This window comes from Leuresthes tenuis, unplaced genomic scaffold (assembly GCF_036924035.1).
Source record: "Leuresthes tenuis unplaced genomic scaffold, fLeuTen1.0.hap1 SCAF_8, whole genome shotgun sequence".
Taxonomy (NCBI): Eukaryota; Metazoa; Chordata; class Actinopteri; order Atheriniformes; family Atherinopsidae; genus Leuresthes; species Leuresthes tenuis.
Window position 1 is genome coordinate 22,426,866 of NW_027325362.1, and position 16,101 is coordinate 22,442,966.

Genomic DNA, 16,101 nt, shown 5'->3' on the forward strand with positions numbered 1-16,101 from the left:
TTTCTCTTCAGTACTAAAAATAAAATATCACATGGTAAAAAGGAGAGTCAGTTCATTGATACCTTTTTTTCGTGTTAGTTTGCCATTTGTCAACTGTTTGGCTCATATTTAAGTGACAATAAAAGACACTAACTTTGTGCCAGCCCACAGCCCACATCGTGATGGAAATTAAGTTCTTACCGCAGTTGAGTTGATGTTCCCGCAGGTTGCGAAACTCCAGGCCGTGAAGGTGAGTAGGGAAAATGCAGACTGTGTTGTTGCCAATCCTCACCGAGTTGTGTCGAGCCCAGAGAAGCAACCACTTCAGCTGGCAGTCGCAGAACAATGTCTCAGTGCTGAAATGCCTGGTTAGAATACCAGCACACAGTTACAGGCCATACTTTATTCATCCAATAGGCTTTTGTTACAGCAGATATTTGACATGCTTGGGCCTGTCAGAGGTCACTGACTGTGTTCAGATTGTCCTCTCAGTCACTCACTCACAATACATGGTATTTTCTTAAAGTCTTCTTTAATCTTCAATATACTAACAATGAATTATTATCATTTAGGGTCACCATGGTCCGAGTGTTGTGGTTTGTATGCAAATATCTCAAGCTACATTACAAGGCCCCAACATGTTGTCTGGAATGAACAACCAAGTCTCAAATGTGGCTCCTGTACCCCTTTACAACTGCAACTGCTAGCAACTGCAAATGCTAGCTGGGGCTTTCATTAGCACCACACTCCTGCAGCTCATTAGCTGCTGGTTCCAGGTCACTTGTGATGTTGCTTGTCAACTGATGTAGTGTACAGCTTCTGTACCGCGTAATGAGTTTGTATATTGCACTTTACAGTGAATTGGTATGTATTTGTGTCAGTTTCAGGACTGAGGTATTGTGAAAAAGAGCAATAACTAGCACCTTTTGTGACACCTATGATATTTCAGCACTAAGATATCCTCTGTTTTTCCATGAGAAAATACAGCGCCTGCATTTCAAAACAGCCACACACTCACTGAAATTGTTTTGAACAATAAACAATTGAAGTTTAAATGCGTGTTTCCCTTACAGCACTTTAAGAGCCACCAGGTGCGCGAAGAGTCTCGTGGTCAGAGTGGAGAAGATGTTACCGGACAAATTCCTGTTTGTGGAAAAGAGAAATCACAAACAATCCAGATACAAGTTACTCTTCATACACAAAAAGCCAGCACCACTGCCCTATGAAATCAAAAGGCCCAAACTCCTACATAACCTATTCAAACTAATTCCCAAAGAAGTGCAATGTACATTACAAGTAAAGGACTACTCACAATTTTGAGAGGTTGCTCAGGTCACGAAACATTTCAGGTGACAGGCAGCCAATTCTATTGTTCGACAGATCCCTATATGGACAAAATGGCAGAGAGAGGCACGCCTTACTTCATTTAGTAAATATTACTGATATTGTAGTCAATACAAACAAGAACAGAAATCAATTATATACAGTATATGTGTTGTGTGTTTTCATGCAAGCCTGCCTGCAAAGAGAACCTAAGGAGCTGAGACTGCTGGTTATCTCTGTCAGCTTCCTGGAATATTATTCCTGACCTTCTGTAACATTTTACTCCTCACATAACCACTGCTGGCACACACATCCCTTCAAACACAAACACGTTTGAATGCATGCGCCGGGCTTCCAGATGCGAGGGAGCTGAGCGCTGTCGTGTCCGAAGTTCCGTGCCCTCGCACACTGTAATTAAAGAGCCGCTACGCTGGAGCAGCTGTGGGAAAATAAGCAGAGCACTTGAAAAATCACCAGTTGGGGAGCACTTAAATTAGCCTTCTGCTTCTCCCAAAGCCTTGCGCACACGCGCCCTGAATGAGCAGGGCTCACTCACTGTTTGCATCCCTGCCAGTCCAGATCCCACTAACTATCAGCCTCCAATCATGTAACTCACTCCCAAACCCTTCATAATAGAACCAGCGCAGGCAATCATGGAGAAAATTACTTGAGTAGGAGAGATCACTACAAACAAAGGCAAAGCAAACTTTCAAACTTTTTTTCCTCAGACTTGTGAAGAATTTGTGCATGTTTTACATCGCAAATAAGTTTCGAAAACATTTCAAATTGTGGCACAACTTCTGAAAAACCCTTTATTCTCATTACAAAACAACAACGGTCAAACTACCTATGAATCTAAATGTAATTTGTAAGCAACAAAGCACGTTTGCCACTACAGCTGTGTCTTTTTAATCTTTTCTTTTTTTTCGGTATGACCTATTTCTTGGTGTTATGGCCTTCTTATCCTGTCTTTATGCTCTATTTCTGTGCTGCAGTAGGTGGCGAGACCGAACCATAACAACAACTGAGACTTCTGAGCCCCTTGTTTCCTCCCCTGTAAATCCCTGCGCGTCCTCAAGTCTGAGGGAAACTCTTCTGTCCCGCACATCTTAAGTTTGCCATTAGTCGTATCCAGATTAAGCTCTTCCCCCGTCGAATATATCCGTGCTTCTACGTATCGTGAGATGAAGATAATCAGTAAATGTTGGGGGGTTTTTTGTTGTTGTTTCTTTGTTATCATTGAATCATACCCTTGGAATCTAAAGACTAAACTTCCCACAAGGCTTTCTTTGGAACATTTGTTGAAAAGGAAAACAGAGTGAAGAGGGTGCATTGAGCTGCATGCCACTGCAGCAAATAGAAGACAAAAAACTTTTACTATAATCGCATTAGTGTCCATATACATGTCTCAATATGCACCAGTCAGCCAAAACATTATGACCTCTGACTGAAGAAGCAAAACATTAATCATGTAGTTATAATGGCACCTCACAGTAAGTGAGATGTATTAGGCAGCATGTGAATATTTCTTTCCTTTGAAGCTGATGTGTTGGAGGCAGAAATAATGGGAAAGTGTAAGAAACTGAGCATTTTTGATGGTAAACTCGGATGTCTTGAAGGCTGGGTCGTAACAGTTGCTGCTCTTGAGCGATGTTCTCTGTCTGCAATGGTCAGGACCTTCCACAATTGGTTCTTGGAATGAAAACCAGTGAACGGGAGACAGGAGATAGCAGCCAAGGCCCTTTGATGCTTGTAAAGAGGTGCTGCCCTGTCTTGTCTGATCCAATAGAAAGGTACTGTAGCGGAAAATGCTGAAAAAGGGGCTCTGATTGAGCAATGCAGTCTGTTGCATATGGAGCTGCGTAGACTTGTCAGGGTGCTTATTCTGGCTGATGTTCATCAAAAGTGTATATACATGTATATACATCCCCTCAGATGCAATGGACAAACAAATCCAGTCCATGGAGGCCTCACCTTTTAACTTACAGGACTTAAAGAATCTGCCAAGGCGGTTTGGTGCCATATGCCACAGCATAACCTCAGAGGTGTAGAGGAGTCCGTGCTTCATTGAGTCAGGGCTGTTGTAGGTGGGTGGTCATAACGTTATGGCTGATCAGTGCGTGCTACTTATCCTTAACATTTCAGTTTACTTAAGTCATCTACAGATGTTGTCCTAAAAGCCTCCAACTCAAATAATATTGAAAACGTTCTTATATTAATATGATTATATTCATACATATATTCTCATCAGGGGCATAAAGGTAAGGGAAGGCTTTTCCAAGGCTTCATCATACTTACAGTCTCCTTAGAGCCAGAAGACTACGAAAGGCTCCAGGCTCCACGGTACTTATCAAATTACTCTTCAGGTCCCTGAAGAAGAGACAGACAAAAAGAGTCAGCCATCACAATTCTATCCATTCATCCATCCATCCGTCCTTATGAGATCTAAGTTCAAGTTTATTGAGCTTAAGCATGCTGAGAACATATCCTGCAATGAAGCATGAGGAAGCCTGAATTAGATTAAGCAGGTATAGGAAATGGATGGATGGATGAGGATGCTTATATTAGCGAGAGTCCTGTTAATATATTGTTTTGCTTGCAAGTGGGAAAAAGAGAGCTCTGTTTTCATGCTTATAAGAGAGATTTTATCTATATAATTGGGAAAGGCCACTGTCATGAGTGAGTAAGTTAACCTGCACCTGTTAGCTGGATCACACAGACCATGTGCTGTAGCTGGATGCCCAGACCACATCCAGCGAAGAGGCAAGAAACACACATGTGGCGGTTACAGCCAGGCACTCCTTATCCACCCACACCGCCCACTCCAATACTAAAAATGGATCTCAGAAAAATCTCCTCTCTGCTCTTCTCTGCAGGCCAAGAAAAACTTCCTTAAATTGTGTCCCTCATTTCCTTTAACTCTGCCCTGTATGTTTAGTGTGATGAGAATAAGGAGAAGGGTGGTGCTTTTTTTTTTATTCAAATGTGAGCAGTAATACAGCTCGACTCAGCCTGGGGCTTCTTTTTTTAGCTGTTCTTAAATAACGGCCATAATGTCCCATAATCAGGGAGATCCAAAAGAAACAAGATACGACCAAAATAAGTATCAAAGCCACAATAACTGTCCCAAAGTGAAAATAAAAGTAATAATTGAACTCTTTCTGTTTGACACATGGGACAGTTTTGGAGAAGGATGCTCCCCTTTTCCAAATGATGGCAGAGGCTAAATCACTTACTCTACAGAGTGGAAGATTTATAGGAGCCTAATGCCACTGTACATTTCCTCTCGGGACTAATAATATGGATGTCTATTCCCTGACTACTTCTTCTGTAGATGCACTGTATGAAAAGCCTCAGTCGTCACTGTCTTCCAGAAACTAATATAAATTTAGTGGATGCAAAGTATTATTTCTCATGCAGAAGACAAACCATCATTAGTAGCAGAAAAATGACTATGTTCTAAACTTAATGACTTGCTTCTTTCATGATAAACACACACACACTTTCCAGTTTGCTATGCTTGGGTTCTTATGAGCCCTCAAACCAGATTGTAGCTAGACAAAATCTATCAAGCAAACTAAGTTTGTGTAACTGCTACACACTTCATGCATATATTTAATATTCTAAGTAGATGTCATATGACTTTTGCTTCTTTTATATCCGCAAGTAAGAAAAGAGCACCTGAGCATGATAGCTCTCTGCATCTGCTGACTTTTCAAAATCTGAACCAGCGCTTAGAAATTTTGCAGACGTACTCTTGGATTCTACTTAGAGTGAAGTTGCCTTTCTGAAAGACGAAGCTCCTGGCCTAGCTGGGTCAGTCAGCGGCTAGCTCTCCACTCTCACTCCCTCATCTCTTTGATCATGTATGATATGCTACAAAATAGCAAGAGGCGCAAGCGGCCTAGCCTGCAGCAGCTCCCTTTTACCTGAACTGTTGCACCTCACTACCCTGTCTGGGAATTTGCTGAATGCTCAAAAATGTTATATCTCTTATCGACATAATGCTAAACCAAGGGGCAGAGGTTGCTGCTCGGTGAGTCCACAGACAGAAGATACACTGCTGTGAAGTGTTGTTCGAATATGGGGGGGTTCATAAAGTCTATAAAACAACTGAATTGTTTATTAGCAATGCTGAACATTTGAATGAGATTCCAGGGTATTCGTGGTTCTGAATTACATAGGAATTTATCATGTACTACAAACATGAGAAGCACTATTCTTACATTATGCTCAAATCCGGGTTTTACAGAATGTGCCAACTGTGTCCTTCTTTGTTTTAAAGGCTTCCTGTATGAGGCTGTGAGACTGTAGGCAACACCTTTATAATCAACACATCTGAACCGTCAAGTAACTGCAAATAAACTTTTATGAATTATGATGATTGTGTGTCATTAACTGGTTCAGGATGGGTGCAGTCTTCCACATAATACAGCAGAATGGGTGCCAAAAGTTTCAACAATCAGAGGAAACCATTTGAAAGTAAATTTTGTATCCTTTTATGTATCCCTTAATGTGATGTTGCTGAGCTCTTCTGTAAGTTAGCTCCACCACATCTGGTCCTGGACAAAACAAAGTCCAAGAAGTATTTGCAAAAGATAACATATACAGCAAACATATACAATAAAGGACCATTTGAATCTTGATCTTAAATACATCAGAAGCTTTAGTGTGACTAGTTGATGTTGTGAGCTATTTGCTGTAAAGTTTTAGACAAAATGTAATAAAGTCCTATAGTGCTTTCCCACATGTAGATTTAATTTCAGCAGGCCATCAGGGCATAGTCGTTAACCCATTTTATTTAACTTCTTTTATACTATGATTTAATCGAGTTAATGAGATTGATTACAATGTTCCTGACACACGGAAATGTTTGTGCCAGGCATCAAGTTATGGCTATGGAGATGCACCAGGTCCTCCAAAATCTGGAAAAGCCGTTGGACCAATCCCCAACTATCAGTCTACCCACTGACCAGCATCCTGGAATAGTAAACCTCTATATTGCCCCTTGTGTATCATGAACAGTATATAAGTGCTGTATGAATCTGTGAATGTGACTCGTGGTGCTTTGAGTGATTGATTAGACCAGAAAGGCACTAATTAGCACAATTAATTGTCCATTCCATCTAATGTTTCTATATCTTCAGGCTGACCGGGCTGCTGTTGTGGCATATCCATAAAAGTCATTAATCTACCTCTCTTAGTTAGTTTCTCATCTCATGGGTGGAATCCATCTCATAGACTGTATATGACTGATGGATGAAGCCACCAGACCTCAGATTTAACCAACAAGAAAAATAACTTATAGGACATTATTTCTTTTTTGTAAAAAGTCACTATGTCATTGACTGAATTCACTCCTTTGACCAGTGTGCTTACAAATAAAAAAAAAAAGATGATAAATAAAGTATTATTTGTATAGTACTTTTCCTTAAAGAAATTCCATTGTGCTTTACCCATAGGGATATGGTGAGGGGGAGCTCAAACAAAGTTAAAAAACGCATGATATTCGATACACAAATCAGACAGAAGTTTTAAGAAGGGACTTGAAGGCAGCTATAGACTTGGTGTGCCTGACTTTGGTCGGTAAAGAATTCCATAGAAATCAATCTTTAATGAAAAATCTCCCTTTGTCACAATCTATGATCTCAGAATAGTGAGCAGGGCAATATTTGCAGATCTCAATGGGCTCAACCATGGAGCCACTGCAGGGAGGCAAGCACAGGGCTGATGTGTTCATGCCTATATGTCCTAATGTGTCTAGCTGCATTATTTAGGATTAAGTGGAGCTGACAATGGGAGCACTCGCTGAGGTCAAGGCAGCCGTAGACAAAAACATGCATAACTCTGATTGCTCTGATTAAGACCTGATTATTATATGGTCTTAAGCTGAAAAGGAAGAAGACTTAACAAGACTTTAGCATCAAGACTCAAAAATCAAATATTACTCCTATACGTAAAGTAGCCTGGGTGATATTATTTGAAAAACTGCCAGGAATAGAATCAACAAGATTGAAAAGAAAATAATAATTTGGGGTACCAAACAAATCTCATTTGGGCTAAATCTGTGCAACCCAAAGCTTACGGACTTGGGCCATTGACAGGGGACGTAACACAGGGAACGTTGTGCTAGTGTGTGGTGCTAAAGCTTAGGGCGATCTAGGTGGATACTTTTTCATCCATTTTCTTCGATGTCCTTAAGTAAAAACTCAAGGTGAAGAAACTGGTGGCACATATGCTGGAGGCTGTATAAGTGCATGTGAGTAATTTGCCATTGTTGCATTCTTGTTCTTCTTTTGTTAAAAAGGAGTGTAATAGAGCTGCAATACGTTAAATGTTGTATCTTAGATGTGATGTATATGTTAGCCCACCTATACAATGTCACCACCAGCCATCACTGCAGCTGCAGTGTTATCGGCTGTTAAAAACTGTTAAAAACACTTATCATTCATCTATAATGTCTACTGTGCAGATATGACTACTTCCTGAACCTTAGACCAATCTCCTCATTACCCTTTGTATCCATAGTTGTACCTCAAGTATTACTCTCCAACTTAAGCTTCTTGTCAAATGCAGTAATTTCTGCATCCAAAAGATTCACATGGCGAGTACCAAATGCCAAACTCAGGGCTTTGAAATGATATTCCACAAATCAGAGGGTGACATTGTACGGGCTACCTCCACCTTTTACATGCGGTCTAAGCACAATCCAGTTGTCTTGGACAGTAGTGGGCCAAAGTAGGCCTTGCTCTGCTCGTTGGGAAATCTGCTGCAAGCAAGATACTTGTTAGTCTTTCCACAGGATTGGACTCGCCACAGAGTTGTCTGAATATATAGCTTAATTGCTCATTTTTGACAACTGGATAACTCAGCTAAAAGTGACTTAATAGTGAATGTGTGTCCTTCCTTGTGCACTTTCAGCCTTTATAATTTTCCTTGGACCAGCAATCTCTGTACCCCCTCTCTTACTTTTCCATATGTTCAAACAAGATAAAGGTCACAACTGCACGTTCTCAGTTTCCTGCTGTGTGTATCATCTCTTATTCCTAATTGGTCTGGCCTTAGGACTATGTAAGGGACTGCTATCTTCATAGTGAATATTCAAGTTAATCCAACTCAGGACCTACGAGCAAGATTCTGAAACTGCTTTTTGTCATAACTGTGAGAATACAAGCCGATACATTGTCAATCTAGGTTTTAACCAGATGCACATTGTACATCCCACCATACTTTGTTTCAATAAAACACTGGATTTCCCACTTTATCTTTAAGCTGTGTGTTATTTCCCCTGCCTCTGTACAAGGAAGCAGAACAACAAACTAAAAGCAAAAGAAAAAAAGCGCATGTGCAACTTCTTTTATTCTTTTTTATTTATTTTCTGTTTCCCCTGACAAAGTAAATACACATAAATGTAACCTATCCAAGGTCTACTCCCAGTGGAGCAAGAGTTCATGGGAAGTCTCTGGGGTGCTACCCACCAGTTAGGAAACTTCAAAGGACAAACTGTACAGCTTCACCAATGACAATATAGCCCTGTTAAAACGCACACTGCAATACATAAAGCAGATTCACTCACAGGCATGCTTAAAAACTTAAATAAAACCTTGCAATCAAACAAAAGCGACTCAGAGATGCTCTCTGTTCATTGAGGTCATTTAGTTGCACTTTGACACAGTCCTATAATTTCATAATAAAGGATTTCCATGAAAAGAAATTACATCTTAAAAGATGAAAAGTGAAAGTATTCAGTTTGTAACAACATACAGCTGCAAAATATCAAAATAGAGAAATGGACATTAAAGATAGTCAGACTCAAATAAATGCCCCTTTCTCTCTTTACGTCCTTTAGTTGGAGTAGATAAAAGCCATGACCACTAGTTGAGTATTTACAGTACAAATGGACACACATGAACATACAAACAGATGATAACTACCATGGAGAGACTCTCACATGTCCGCTGTAGATACAGCTGGAGCAGCTCAAATGGGATAAATGTTTAAACAATAACCATTTTCTACTCCCCCAGTCCTGCATGTTTGAAGAGCAGTAGCAGCCCTCTGTATAAACTAGACCATTTGTGGTTCATGTTTGCAAAGCTACTGAAGTGCTTCCCAATTAATTCAAACTGCATTGTATAGCTAGGCCTGCTCAATTTCTCCCAAACCACATGACCCCGAGGATAGCGGCCTGTTCACTGTGTGACACTAATGGTCGGATTTCTCCATGAGTCTAAATGATTGCTACATCACACAGTCACCCTGATGTGCTCACGATAAGGACACACACACTGACCAGACACCACACACGTCCTTCAGGCAGACAGTAGCCAGAGATGCACTATGATGGCTAATTTCATTTAATAATGTACAGTCTCATTAAATACATCCAAGCATTGATGTAATTATTCAAAAACTATCAGAATCACTAAAGGTCAAACTCAACATGAAGTACACAAGCAAATAAAACAGCAGCTTGCTGTGGCACTCAAGCAAATGGAAAGGGATGCTGCATGATGTATTAGATTGTATGCTCACTTAATGAAATGACAGATGAGAAATATTCATTTGTACGGCTTGCGTCATATTCCTCACTGCTGGCATATTTGTATGTAAAGGCACCTTGTTTTCAAGATGGAGCCCATTTGTCTGAGAAGGCTTATAATCAGCCACACACTGAAAGAGGGCAAATGGTTAATCAACGACAAAAACAATAACTGTGGCAATTTCAATAACTCCTTAAATTGTTTCAGCCGTTTAATCTATCATAAAAATGGCAAATATTTGCTGGTCCCAGCTTCCCGACTTTTGGGATTTGTTGCCTTTGTCAATATTTTGCCTTTGGCATTTGTGTTCTATTGGATAGCTGCAGCAGACATCCAGACAGGATATGTAGGGACAAAGAGGGGGATGAAAACAAAGATCCAACTGGCTGGGAATTGAGCCATCGACGTGAGCTTTCAGAATGAGGTTACAGTACGTACACCAGTTTTGTATTGGACATTTGAAGCAATTTGCAAATGTTAAGATAATTTAATGGCATTATCTCCACTAAATATTAACACGTTGACAATAAAATGTCCCCATATAGAAATTCAAACTCTCATATTATATCTTATATACATATTGGTACCATTACGGAATCTCATATTGAATCTGTTGTTTAGAGCATTTACAAGTTTATGGGTTGTTCCTCGTTACTTTTAGTCTGGGGACCTACAGTGGTTTCTGTGCAATCCCAATATTAGAAAAAGTTGTGATCAAATGGAAAATGCAAAATGCAAAACAGTGATTCTAAGTGGACCTTGACTTTTATTTCAATGCAGATACTAGAAACACAAGATATTTCAGGTTTTGTCCCATCGTCTTCATCGTTATTAGAATCTCTCTATTCCTGCATTTCAGGCCTGAAACACATACCAATAAAAAATGGTTGATGGGGAATTTAGGACAAGAAATATAAGTAAAAATCATAAGAATTATGTTATTTCAGACAGGTGATGTGAACAGTTGATTGCAATCGTGATTTGGTACGTAGGCAGCAACAACAAAAGGTTCATATACACTTCTGTGATGGTAGCATTAATGTAGGAATTACAATTCAGGGCAATGTGGCTCGTCTTCAGGACAGCATCTGTTCCGGTGACGTCCATGCATTTTTCAACAAGACAAAGGAAAACCGGACTCTGTATACATTACAAAGGCATGGATGCAGAGGAAAGGGGTTGAGGTGCTGGACTGGCCTGCCTGCAGTCCTGACCTGTCCCCAATACAGAATGTGTAGAGAATTTTAGAACTGTGACTACCCCATGCTGTTGCACACCTTTAAACGTATTGCCAAAATATTTGAGACAAAAAAACACCTTAAACGTTTCATCGCCTTGCATCTTCAATATCAGGGGTGCCTTTTAAGCATTGAGAAGAAACTGGAACATTTAAAAATGGGAACCGCTTTACTATCCTTTTTTTTACATGTACTGCAGTCACAACTTTTTCTGATTTGGGTTATCAAATCTCATTATATGTACACATTGTATCAAAGGGAAAACCCCCCAAAAGCATGCAAAGACCCATTCAAAAATAGATATTGATGCGGATAGTTTCAAGGATGGCCTAGCAGAACAGAAAGCCAACCTAATGAATTGCAGGTAAATATGAGCTGAAAGCTTACAGAGAAGAGGAAAAAGGCAGACAGTCAAACTGCTCAGTCCAGTTAAGCTAAGTGAGCATGTTTGTATTGTGACAGGCTTTAAGCTAGCACTGCTGGAGCATCAAATGGCAACGGCACTCAGGGAAAAGTGTGGTTGCATCATGAAAATATTGCATATTGTAAAAAAAACACCACGAGCATAATACAATTAGTCAACCTTCTTAGTAAGACAAATTGCAAATGTCCTTCTCAGACGTGTCTCTTTTATCAGCCGGTTGTTCAAAAAGGAAAAAAAAAAGAAATGTGTCAAAGATGTCTTCGCCTCTCAAAGTCTCTGCAGTCTGAACCTATTTTGTGTTTCAGGCCTGAAACATTCATTTTTCAAACAATACTGGAGTGCAATTTATTCCTGGTGATGTGTGGTATTTATCAAACATTTGCCGTGATTTATTTTATTTTTCTTAAGATTTCACTTCTGCCTCAGAAGCCCAAAAACAGTCACCCTCTTTTTTAGCACGCAGTCAAAAGAGTTTAAAGTTAAAAACAATCACGCAAAACCATTGGAGGCAGTTTGAGAGCAGATGGAGAAAAAGCTCGACGAATCCCTGAGCTGTGAGGATGAGATTTTGTTTTGGTTTTTTTTCTTCAAATCAACAGCTTCACAACAGCTTCCTATTTTGGAGCTACTGCTCTTATCCATGTGAAATATTTCTGTTAAAACAAAACAAAAGGTCAGATGTGAAGCTATTCTTTTTTTTTTCCTCTCAGACATGCCTTTGATGCAAGCCCTCCTGCCCTCTTGCTATTTTTTTTAAATAGCACATCCCAATAGAGCAAGAATATTTCTATTAAACTGGGTCATATTTCACAGGCTTCATCTGCCAGTTGATTTAATTGCAGCAGACAATCTGTAGGAGACAGAGGAGGGAAAGAAGAAGAATCTGTCTCTTCTGTTTCTCCGAACTTGGTCAGTAAATCGGTCACACCCATACCGCTCACATGTTTCTCCTCAACTGTGACCCAGCAATGATCTCCTGTAAAACAACAATAAAACTATTCATATTTCAAGAGCCATTTAAGGCTTTATATCCTCTGTTTGCGAGACAAGAGGGGAGGAGGGAAAAAAAGTGGAGTAAGTTAAGAAATTAAGGAAAATGCGCAGTGAGTTATCGCTGAAATTGCAAATATGAGTTCAGACTTAGTTCAGTGCTTTTCAGCATCAAATACAGTGCAGGTGCTGAAGCAGAATCAATAGAAATGTGACTCAATCACACAATAATTGCAATTTAATGGTTAACAAATGAAGCAATTGACAAGGCAGCTGTGGTATTAATCAGGAAATAAGTTTTGGTTGTGTAATGAGGTGAATTCATTTCAACTACTCTGTGTCCTACATATAGGAAAACAAAGTGACACACCAGTGTATTTTCCAACATCACTGAAATTAAATGGACTAATTTGACTATAAAGACTTATTATCTTCAAATGTATGCCTTCATTCAACATAATATCTTAAGGCAGACATCACAATACAAGTGTACTAATAGAAAAATCTAATTAATCAAATATTATTGACCTAATTTAGCTCATTATGCTATCTATTTCTCTGCTTTCCCTGCTACTAAACACTAACCAGTAATGATAACCTTGAGGTTGGTTTGGTTTATCATCACATAATCAGTAATCCCCACCTGTGCCCTGTTCTCAGAGTCTGAGCTTCTTCCCTCCACACGGTACATTCATATGCTCAACCAGCCGGAGGAAGTGTCCTTCAGCGACCTGCCACACCCTCATCAATCACCGCCCAGGTAGAGGCGCTCGAGGAAGACTGAATAAATGTCACTTTGTCAGTAGGAACAACAGAAGTTGCTAAACTTTTTAAAGGACGCCTCCTCGCACCTTCGACATCTACTTCTCAGAATGAGCAATTGCAGGCGCCACTTTGAATTCTGATCCTGTCTTTGCCCCGAGTCGAGTCCACGCCATCCATTCAGCCTGCCTCCAACTACCTCTGGCCAGACAAATCGTGTTTGGTTAAAAAAATGGAATCTCTTCTTTCAGTTATAAAAAAATGTCTATTAAGTCTACAGAAGAGGTGTTCTTATTTCAAAAAGAAGAGTGCGATCGTATCAAAAATCGTATCGATGTTATTTTTTTCGAGGATATCAAGCGGGTATATGGAATAATGCACCAAAAAAAGTGCTTTTGTTCTAAACTCTACATTAAAATGATCATATCACAGTTTCAAAATGCAGCATAATCGGCATGAATACTGAAAATGAAGCCAGTCTCGCTGATTTCACACAGGCCCTTGACACAGTGAGGCCTTCTGCAGTGGGAACCCTTGATAAAACTAGATTTAGTGTCCTGAACAGAGAACAGTAATGTGCTTTGTTTCTGCTCTGCTCCCGTGGGACCCAGTTTGGCTGATGGTAATGGGCCTGTGTCCATATGGTGGGATTCAGGTCATCATCCAACATACAGAGGCCCTCCGTTAAGAGAACACTATCTGGGCTATGGAAAGAAATTTCATCAAGAGCAATTCCCTTAATACAAAAATACATTGGTAATCCTTAATGATGATGTAGATAATAATGAGCAGTATAAAAAGGAGCACCTCGTGGTAAACTGGAAGGCAAAAACACTCCCTTAACTCAACACAGTGGAGGACCTTTTGTTTTTTCATCTAATTTGGTCCAGACTGAAATAGAATAGAAATAGAAATAGAAAAATACTTTATTCATCCTCAAATAAATAACATAATACCTCGACAACCATAATAACAACACAAAGCATGAAGACATTTCACTTTACATCACTGTAAACGCTGATGTTTGTCGTTTTTAAGCTTCAACTGAAACATGAAACAACACAAACTCCTAATATGAAAATTTACACAGAGATTGTGAACTTGTTCACTTATGCTGAGGAACAAGAGCACATCTGAACAAATTCTCTAATAACATGGACATACTTCTTAAACCCAGCTCATCCAGGGGTTAGGGACCCAGCCCTCCATCCCCTGCATCCATCCTGTCTTCTATTCATGCAACCATCCAGTCTTCTTGTCTTTTAACCATTCATCCATACATTTATCCACCATTCACTTTCCCTTATCACCCATCCTCCCTGCCTCTGCCTCATCCATCCATCCAGTCTTATCACTAGTTCATCCATCCATCTTTCCTGCCTCTGCCTAATTCATCCCTCTATCCATCTTATCACTAGTTCATCCATTCATCTATCCTCTCTCTATGCCATCCATCCAATCGTATTCACTATTTTACCATTGATCCACACATTTATCCATCATTCACTTTCCCTCATCCATCCATCCTTTTTCCCTCTGCCCCATCCATCCATCCACGTATCCATCCATGCATCCATCCATACATCCACCCAATCTTCTTCTCTATTTACTATTCATCCATACATTTATTCATAATTTCTGCCTCTGCCTCATCCATCCACCAAGTCTTATCTCTACTTCATTCATCCATCTTTTCTCACTCTGCCTCATCCATCCATCCATCCATCCATCCATCCATCCATCCATCCATCCATCCATCCATCCATCCACATCACTAGTTCATCCAGCCATCTTTCCTGTATCTGCCTCATCCATTCATGCATCCATCCAATCTTCTTATCTATTAACCATTCATCCATGCATTTATCCATCCATTCTCCCTCCCTCTGCCTCATCCATCCATCCAGTCTTATCACTAGTTCGTCCATCCATCTTCCCTCTCTCTGCCTCATCCATCTGTCCATCCCTCCCCCCTTCCTTAACAGTTCAGAATCAATGACTTCCTGAGTCTGAACCCCTACTCTTCTTCTTCCAAGCTACTAATCACAAGACGCTTTGGTGTCTCTAAAAAGAGGACAGTTACACTTATCTTTACCATCACTTCACCTTCGTGAAATCTGAAATTTTGATTTTGAATCAAACTAGTAAATTTACACTATTGTAGAGTGGGACCAAGTGACGTGAACTGTAGCAACACTGAAGACTCTCTGAAAGTTTAATCTACTATATATAAAAACAAGAAAATGTCCCTAATGCATGCTAGCAGGCAATAGTAAGTCAATGAACACGGTCAAAATTAAACATGCTTTTTGTTTTTTTAACTAACTAGCTTGCTGAAAATGTCATTTTGTCACTCTAAGCACGAATAGTTTCCAAAAGCTGCAAACTGGCTGCAAACTCTTGATTAAAAGCATCTCTTGATTGCTGTGAGCAAGACAATTCCTATCACCTACACTCTAATGGAATGGGGAAAGAATGTCTCAAAAGCAGAACTAATTAAACAAAGAACCAAGAAAAAAATTACTGTCTGTTGGTCTAAGATAACACTAGCGGTAAATACAAAAATATGCTCTGGGATCACCACATTTCCTTTGCAGCCTTGGAAAGTCTGTTTGTTTTCGTACATTTGGACCACAGCTGCAGCAGGAGTGGTGCAAACAAATACACATGCCTTATTAAACTTGTCAATCAGCTGCCAATTCAGCACAACCCTCAGATCCAGTCAGTCAGCCAGCCATGCAGCCAGGAAGTCGACCAGCGGGCCAACGAGGGAACACCTGGACGCTGTTTTCAACTGACTGAGGCTACCTGGGTTGGTGTCAACTGCTAACGACAGGCACAT

At 40.0% G+C, this 16,101-nt stretch overlaps 1 protein-coding gene across 1 annotated transcript in view; it reads right to left on the reverse strand.

Moving 5' to 3' along the window:
• Window positions 1-16,101, reverse strand: part of LOC140313362 (adhesion G protein-coupled receptor A3) — a 156,467-nt gene that overhangs the window by 122,016 nt on the left and 18,350 nt on the right. Inside the window, exons 3-6 of the mRNA XM_072391437.1 lie at window positions 3,601-3,672; window positions 1,292-1,363; window positions 1,051-1,122; window positions 181-344 (exon numbers count right to left, since the gene is read on the reverse strand). Of these exons, the coding sequence (XP_072247538.1) occupies window positions 181-344; window positions 1,051-1,122; window positions 1,292-1,363; window positions 3,601-3,672 (380 nt within the window). The remainder of the gene's footprint in view (window positions 1-180; window positions 345-1,050; window positions 1,123-1,291; window positions 1,364-3,600; window positions 3,673-16,101) is intronic.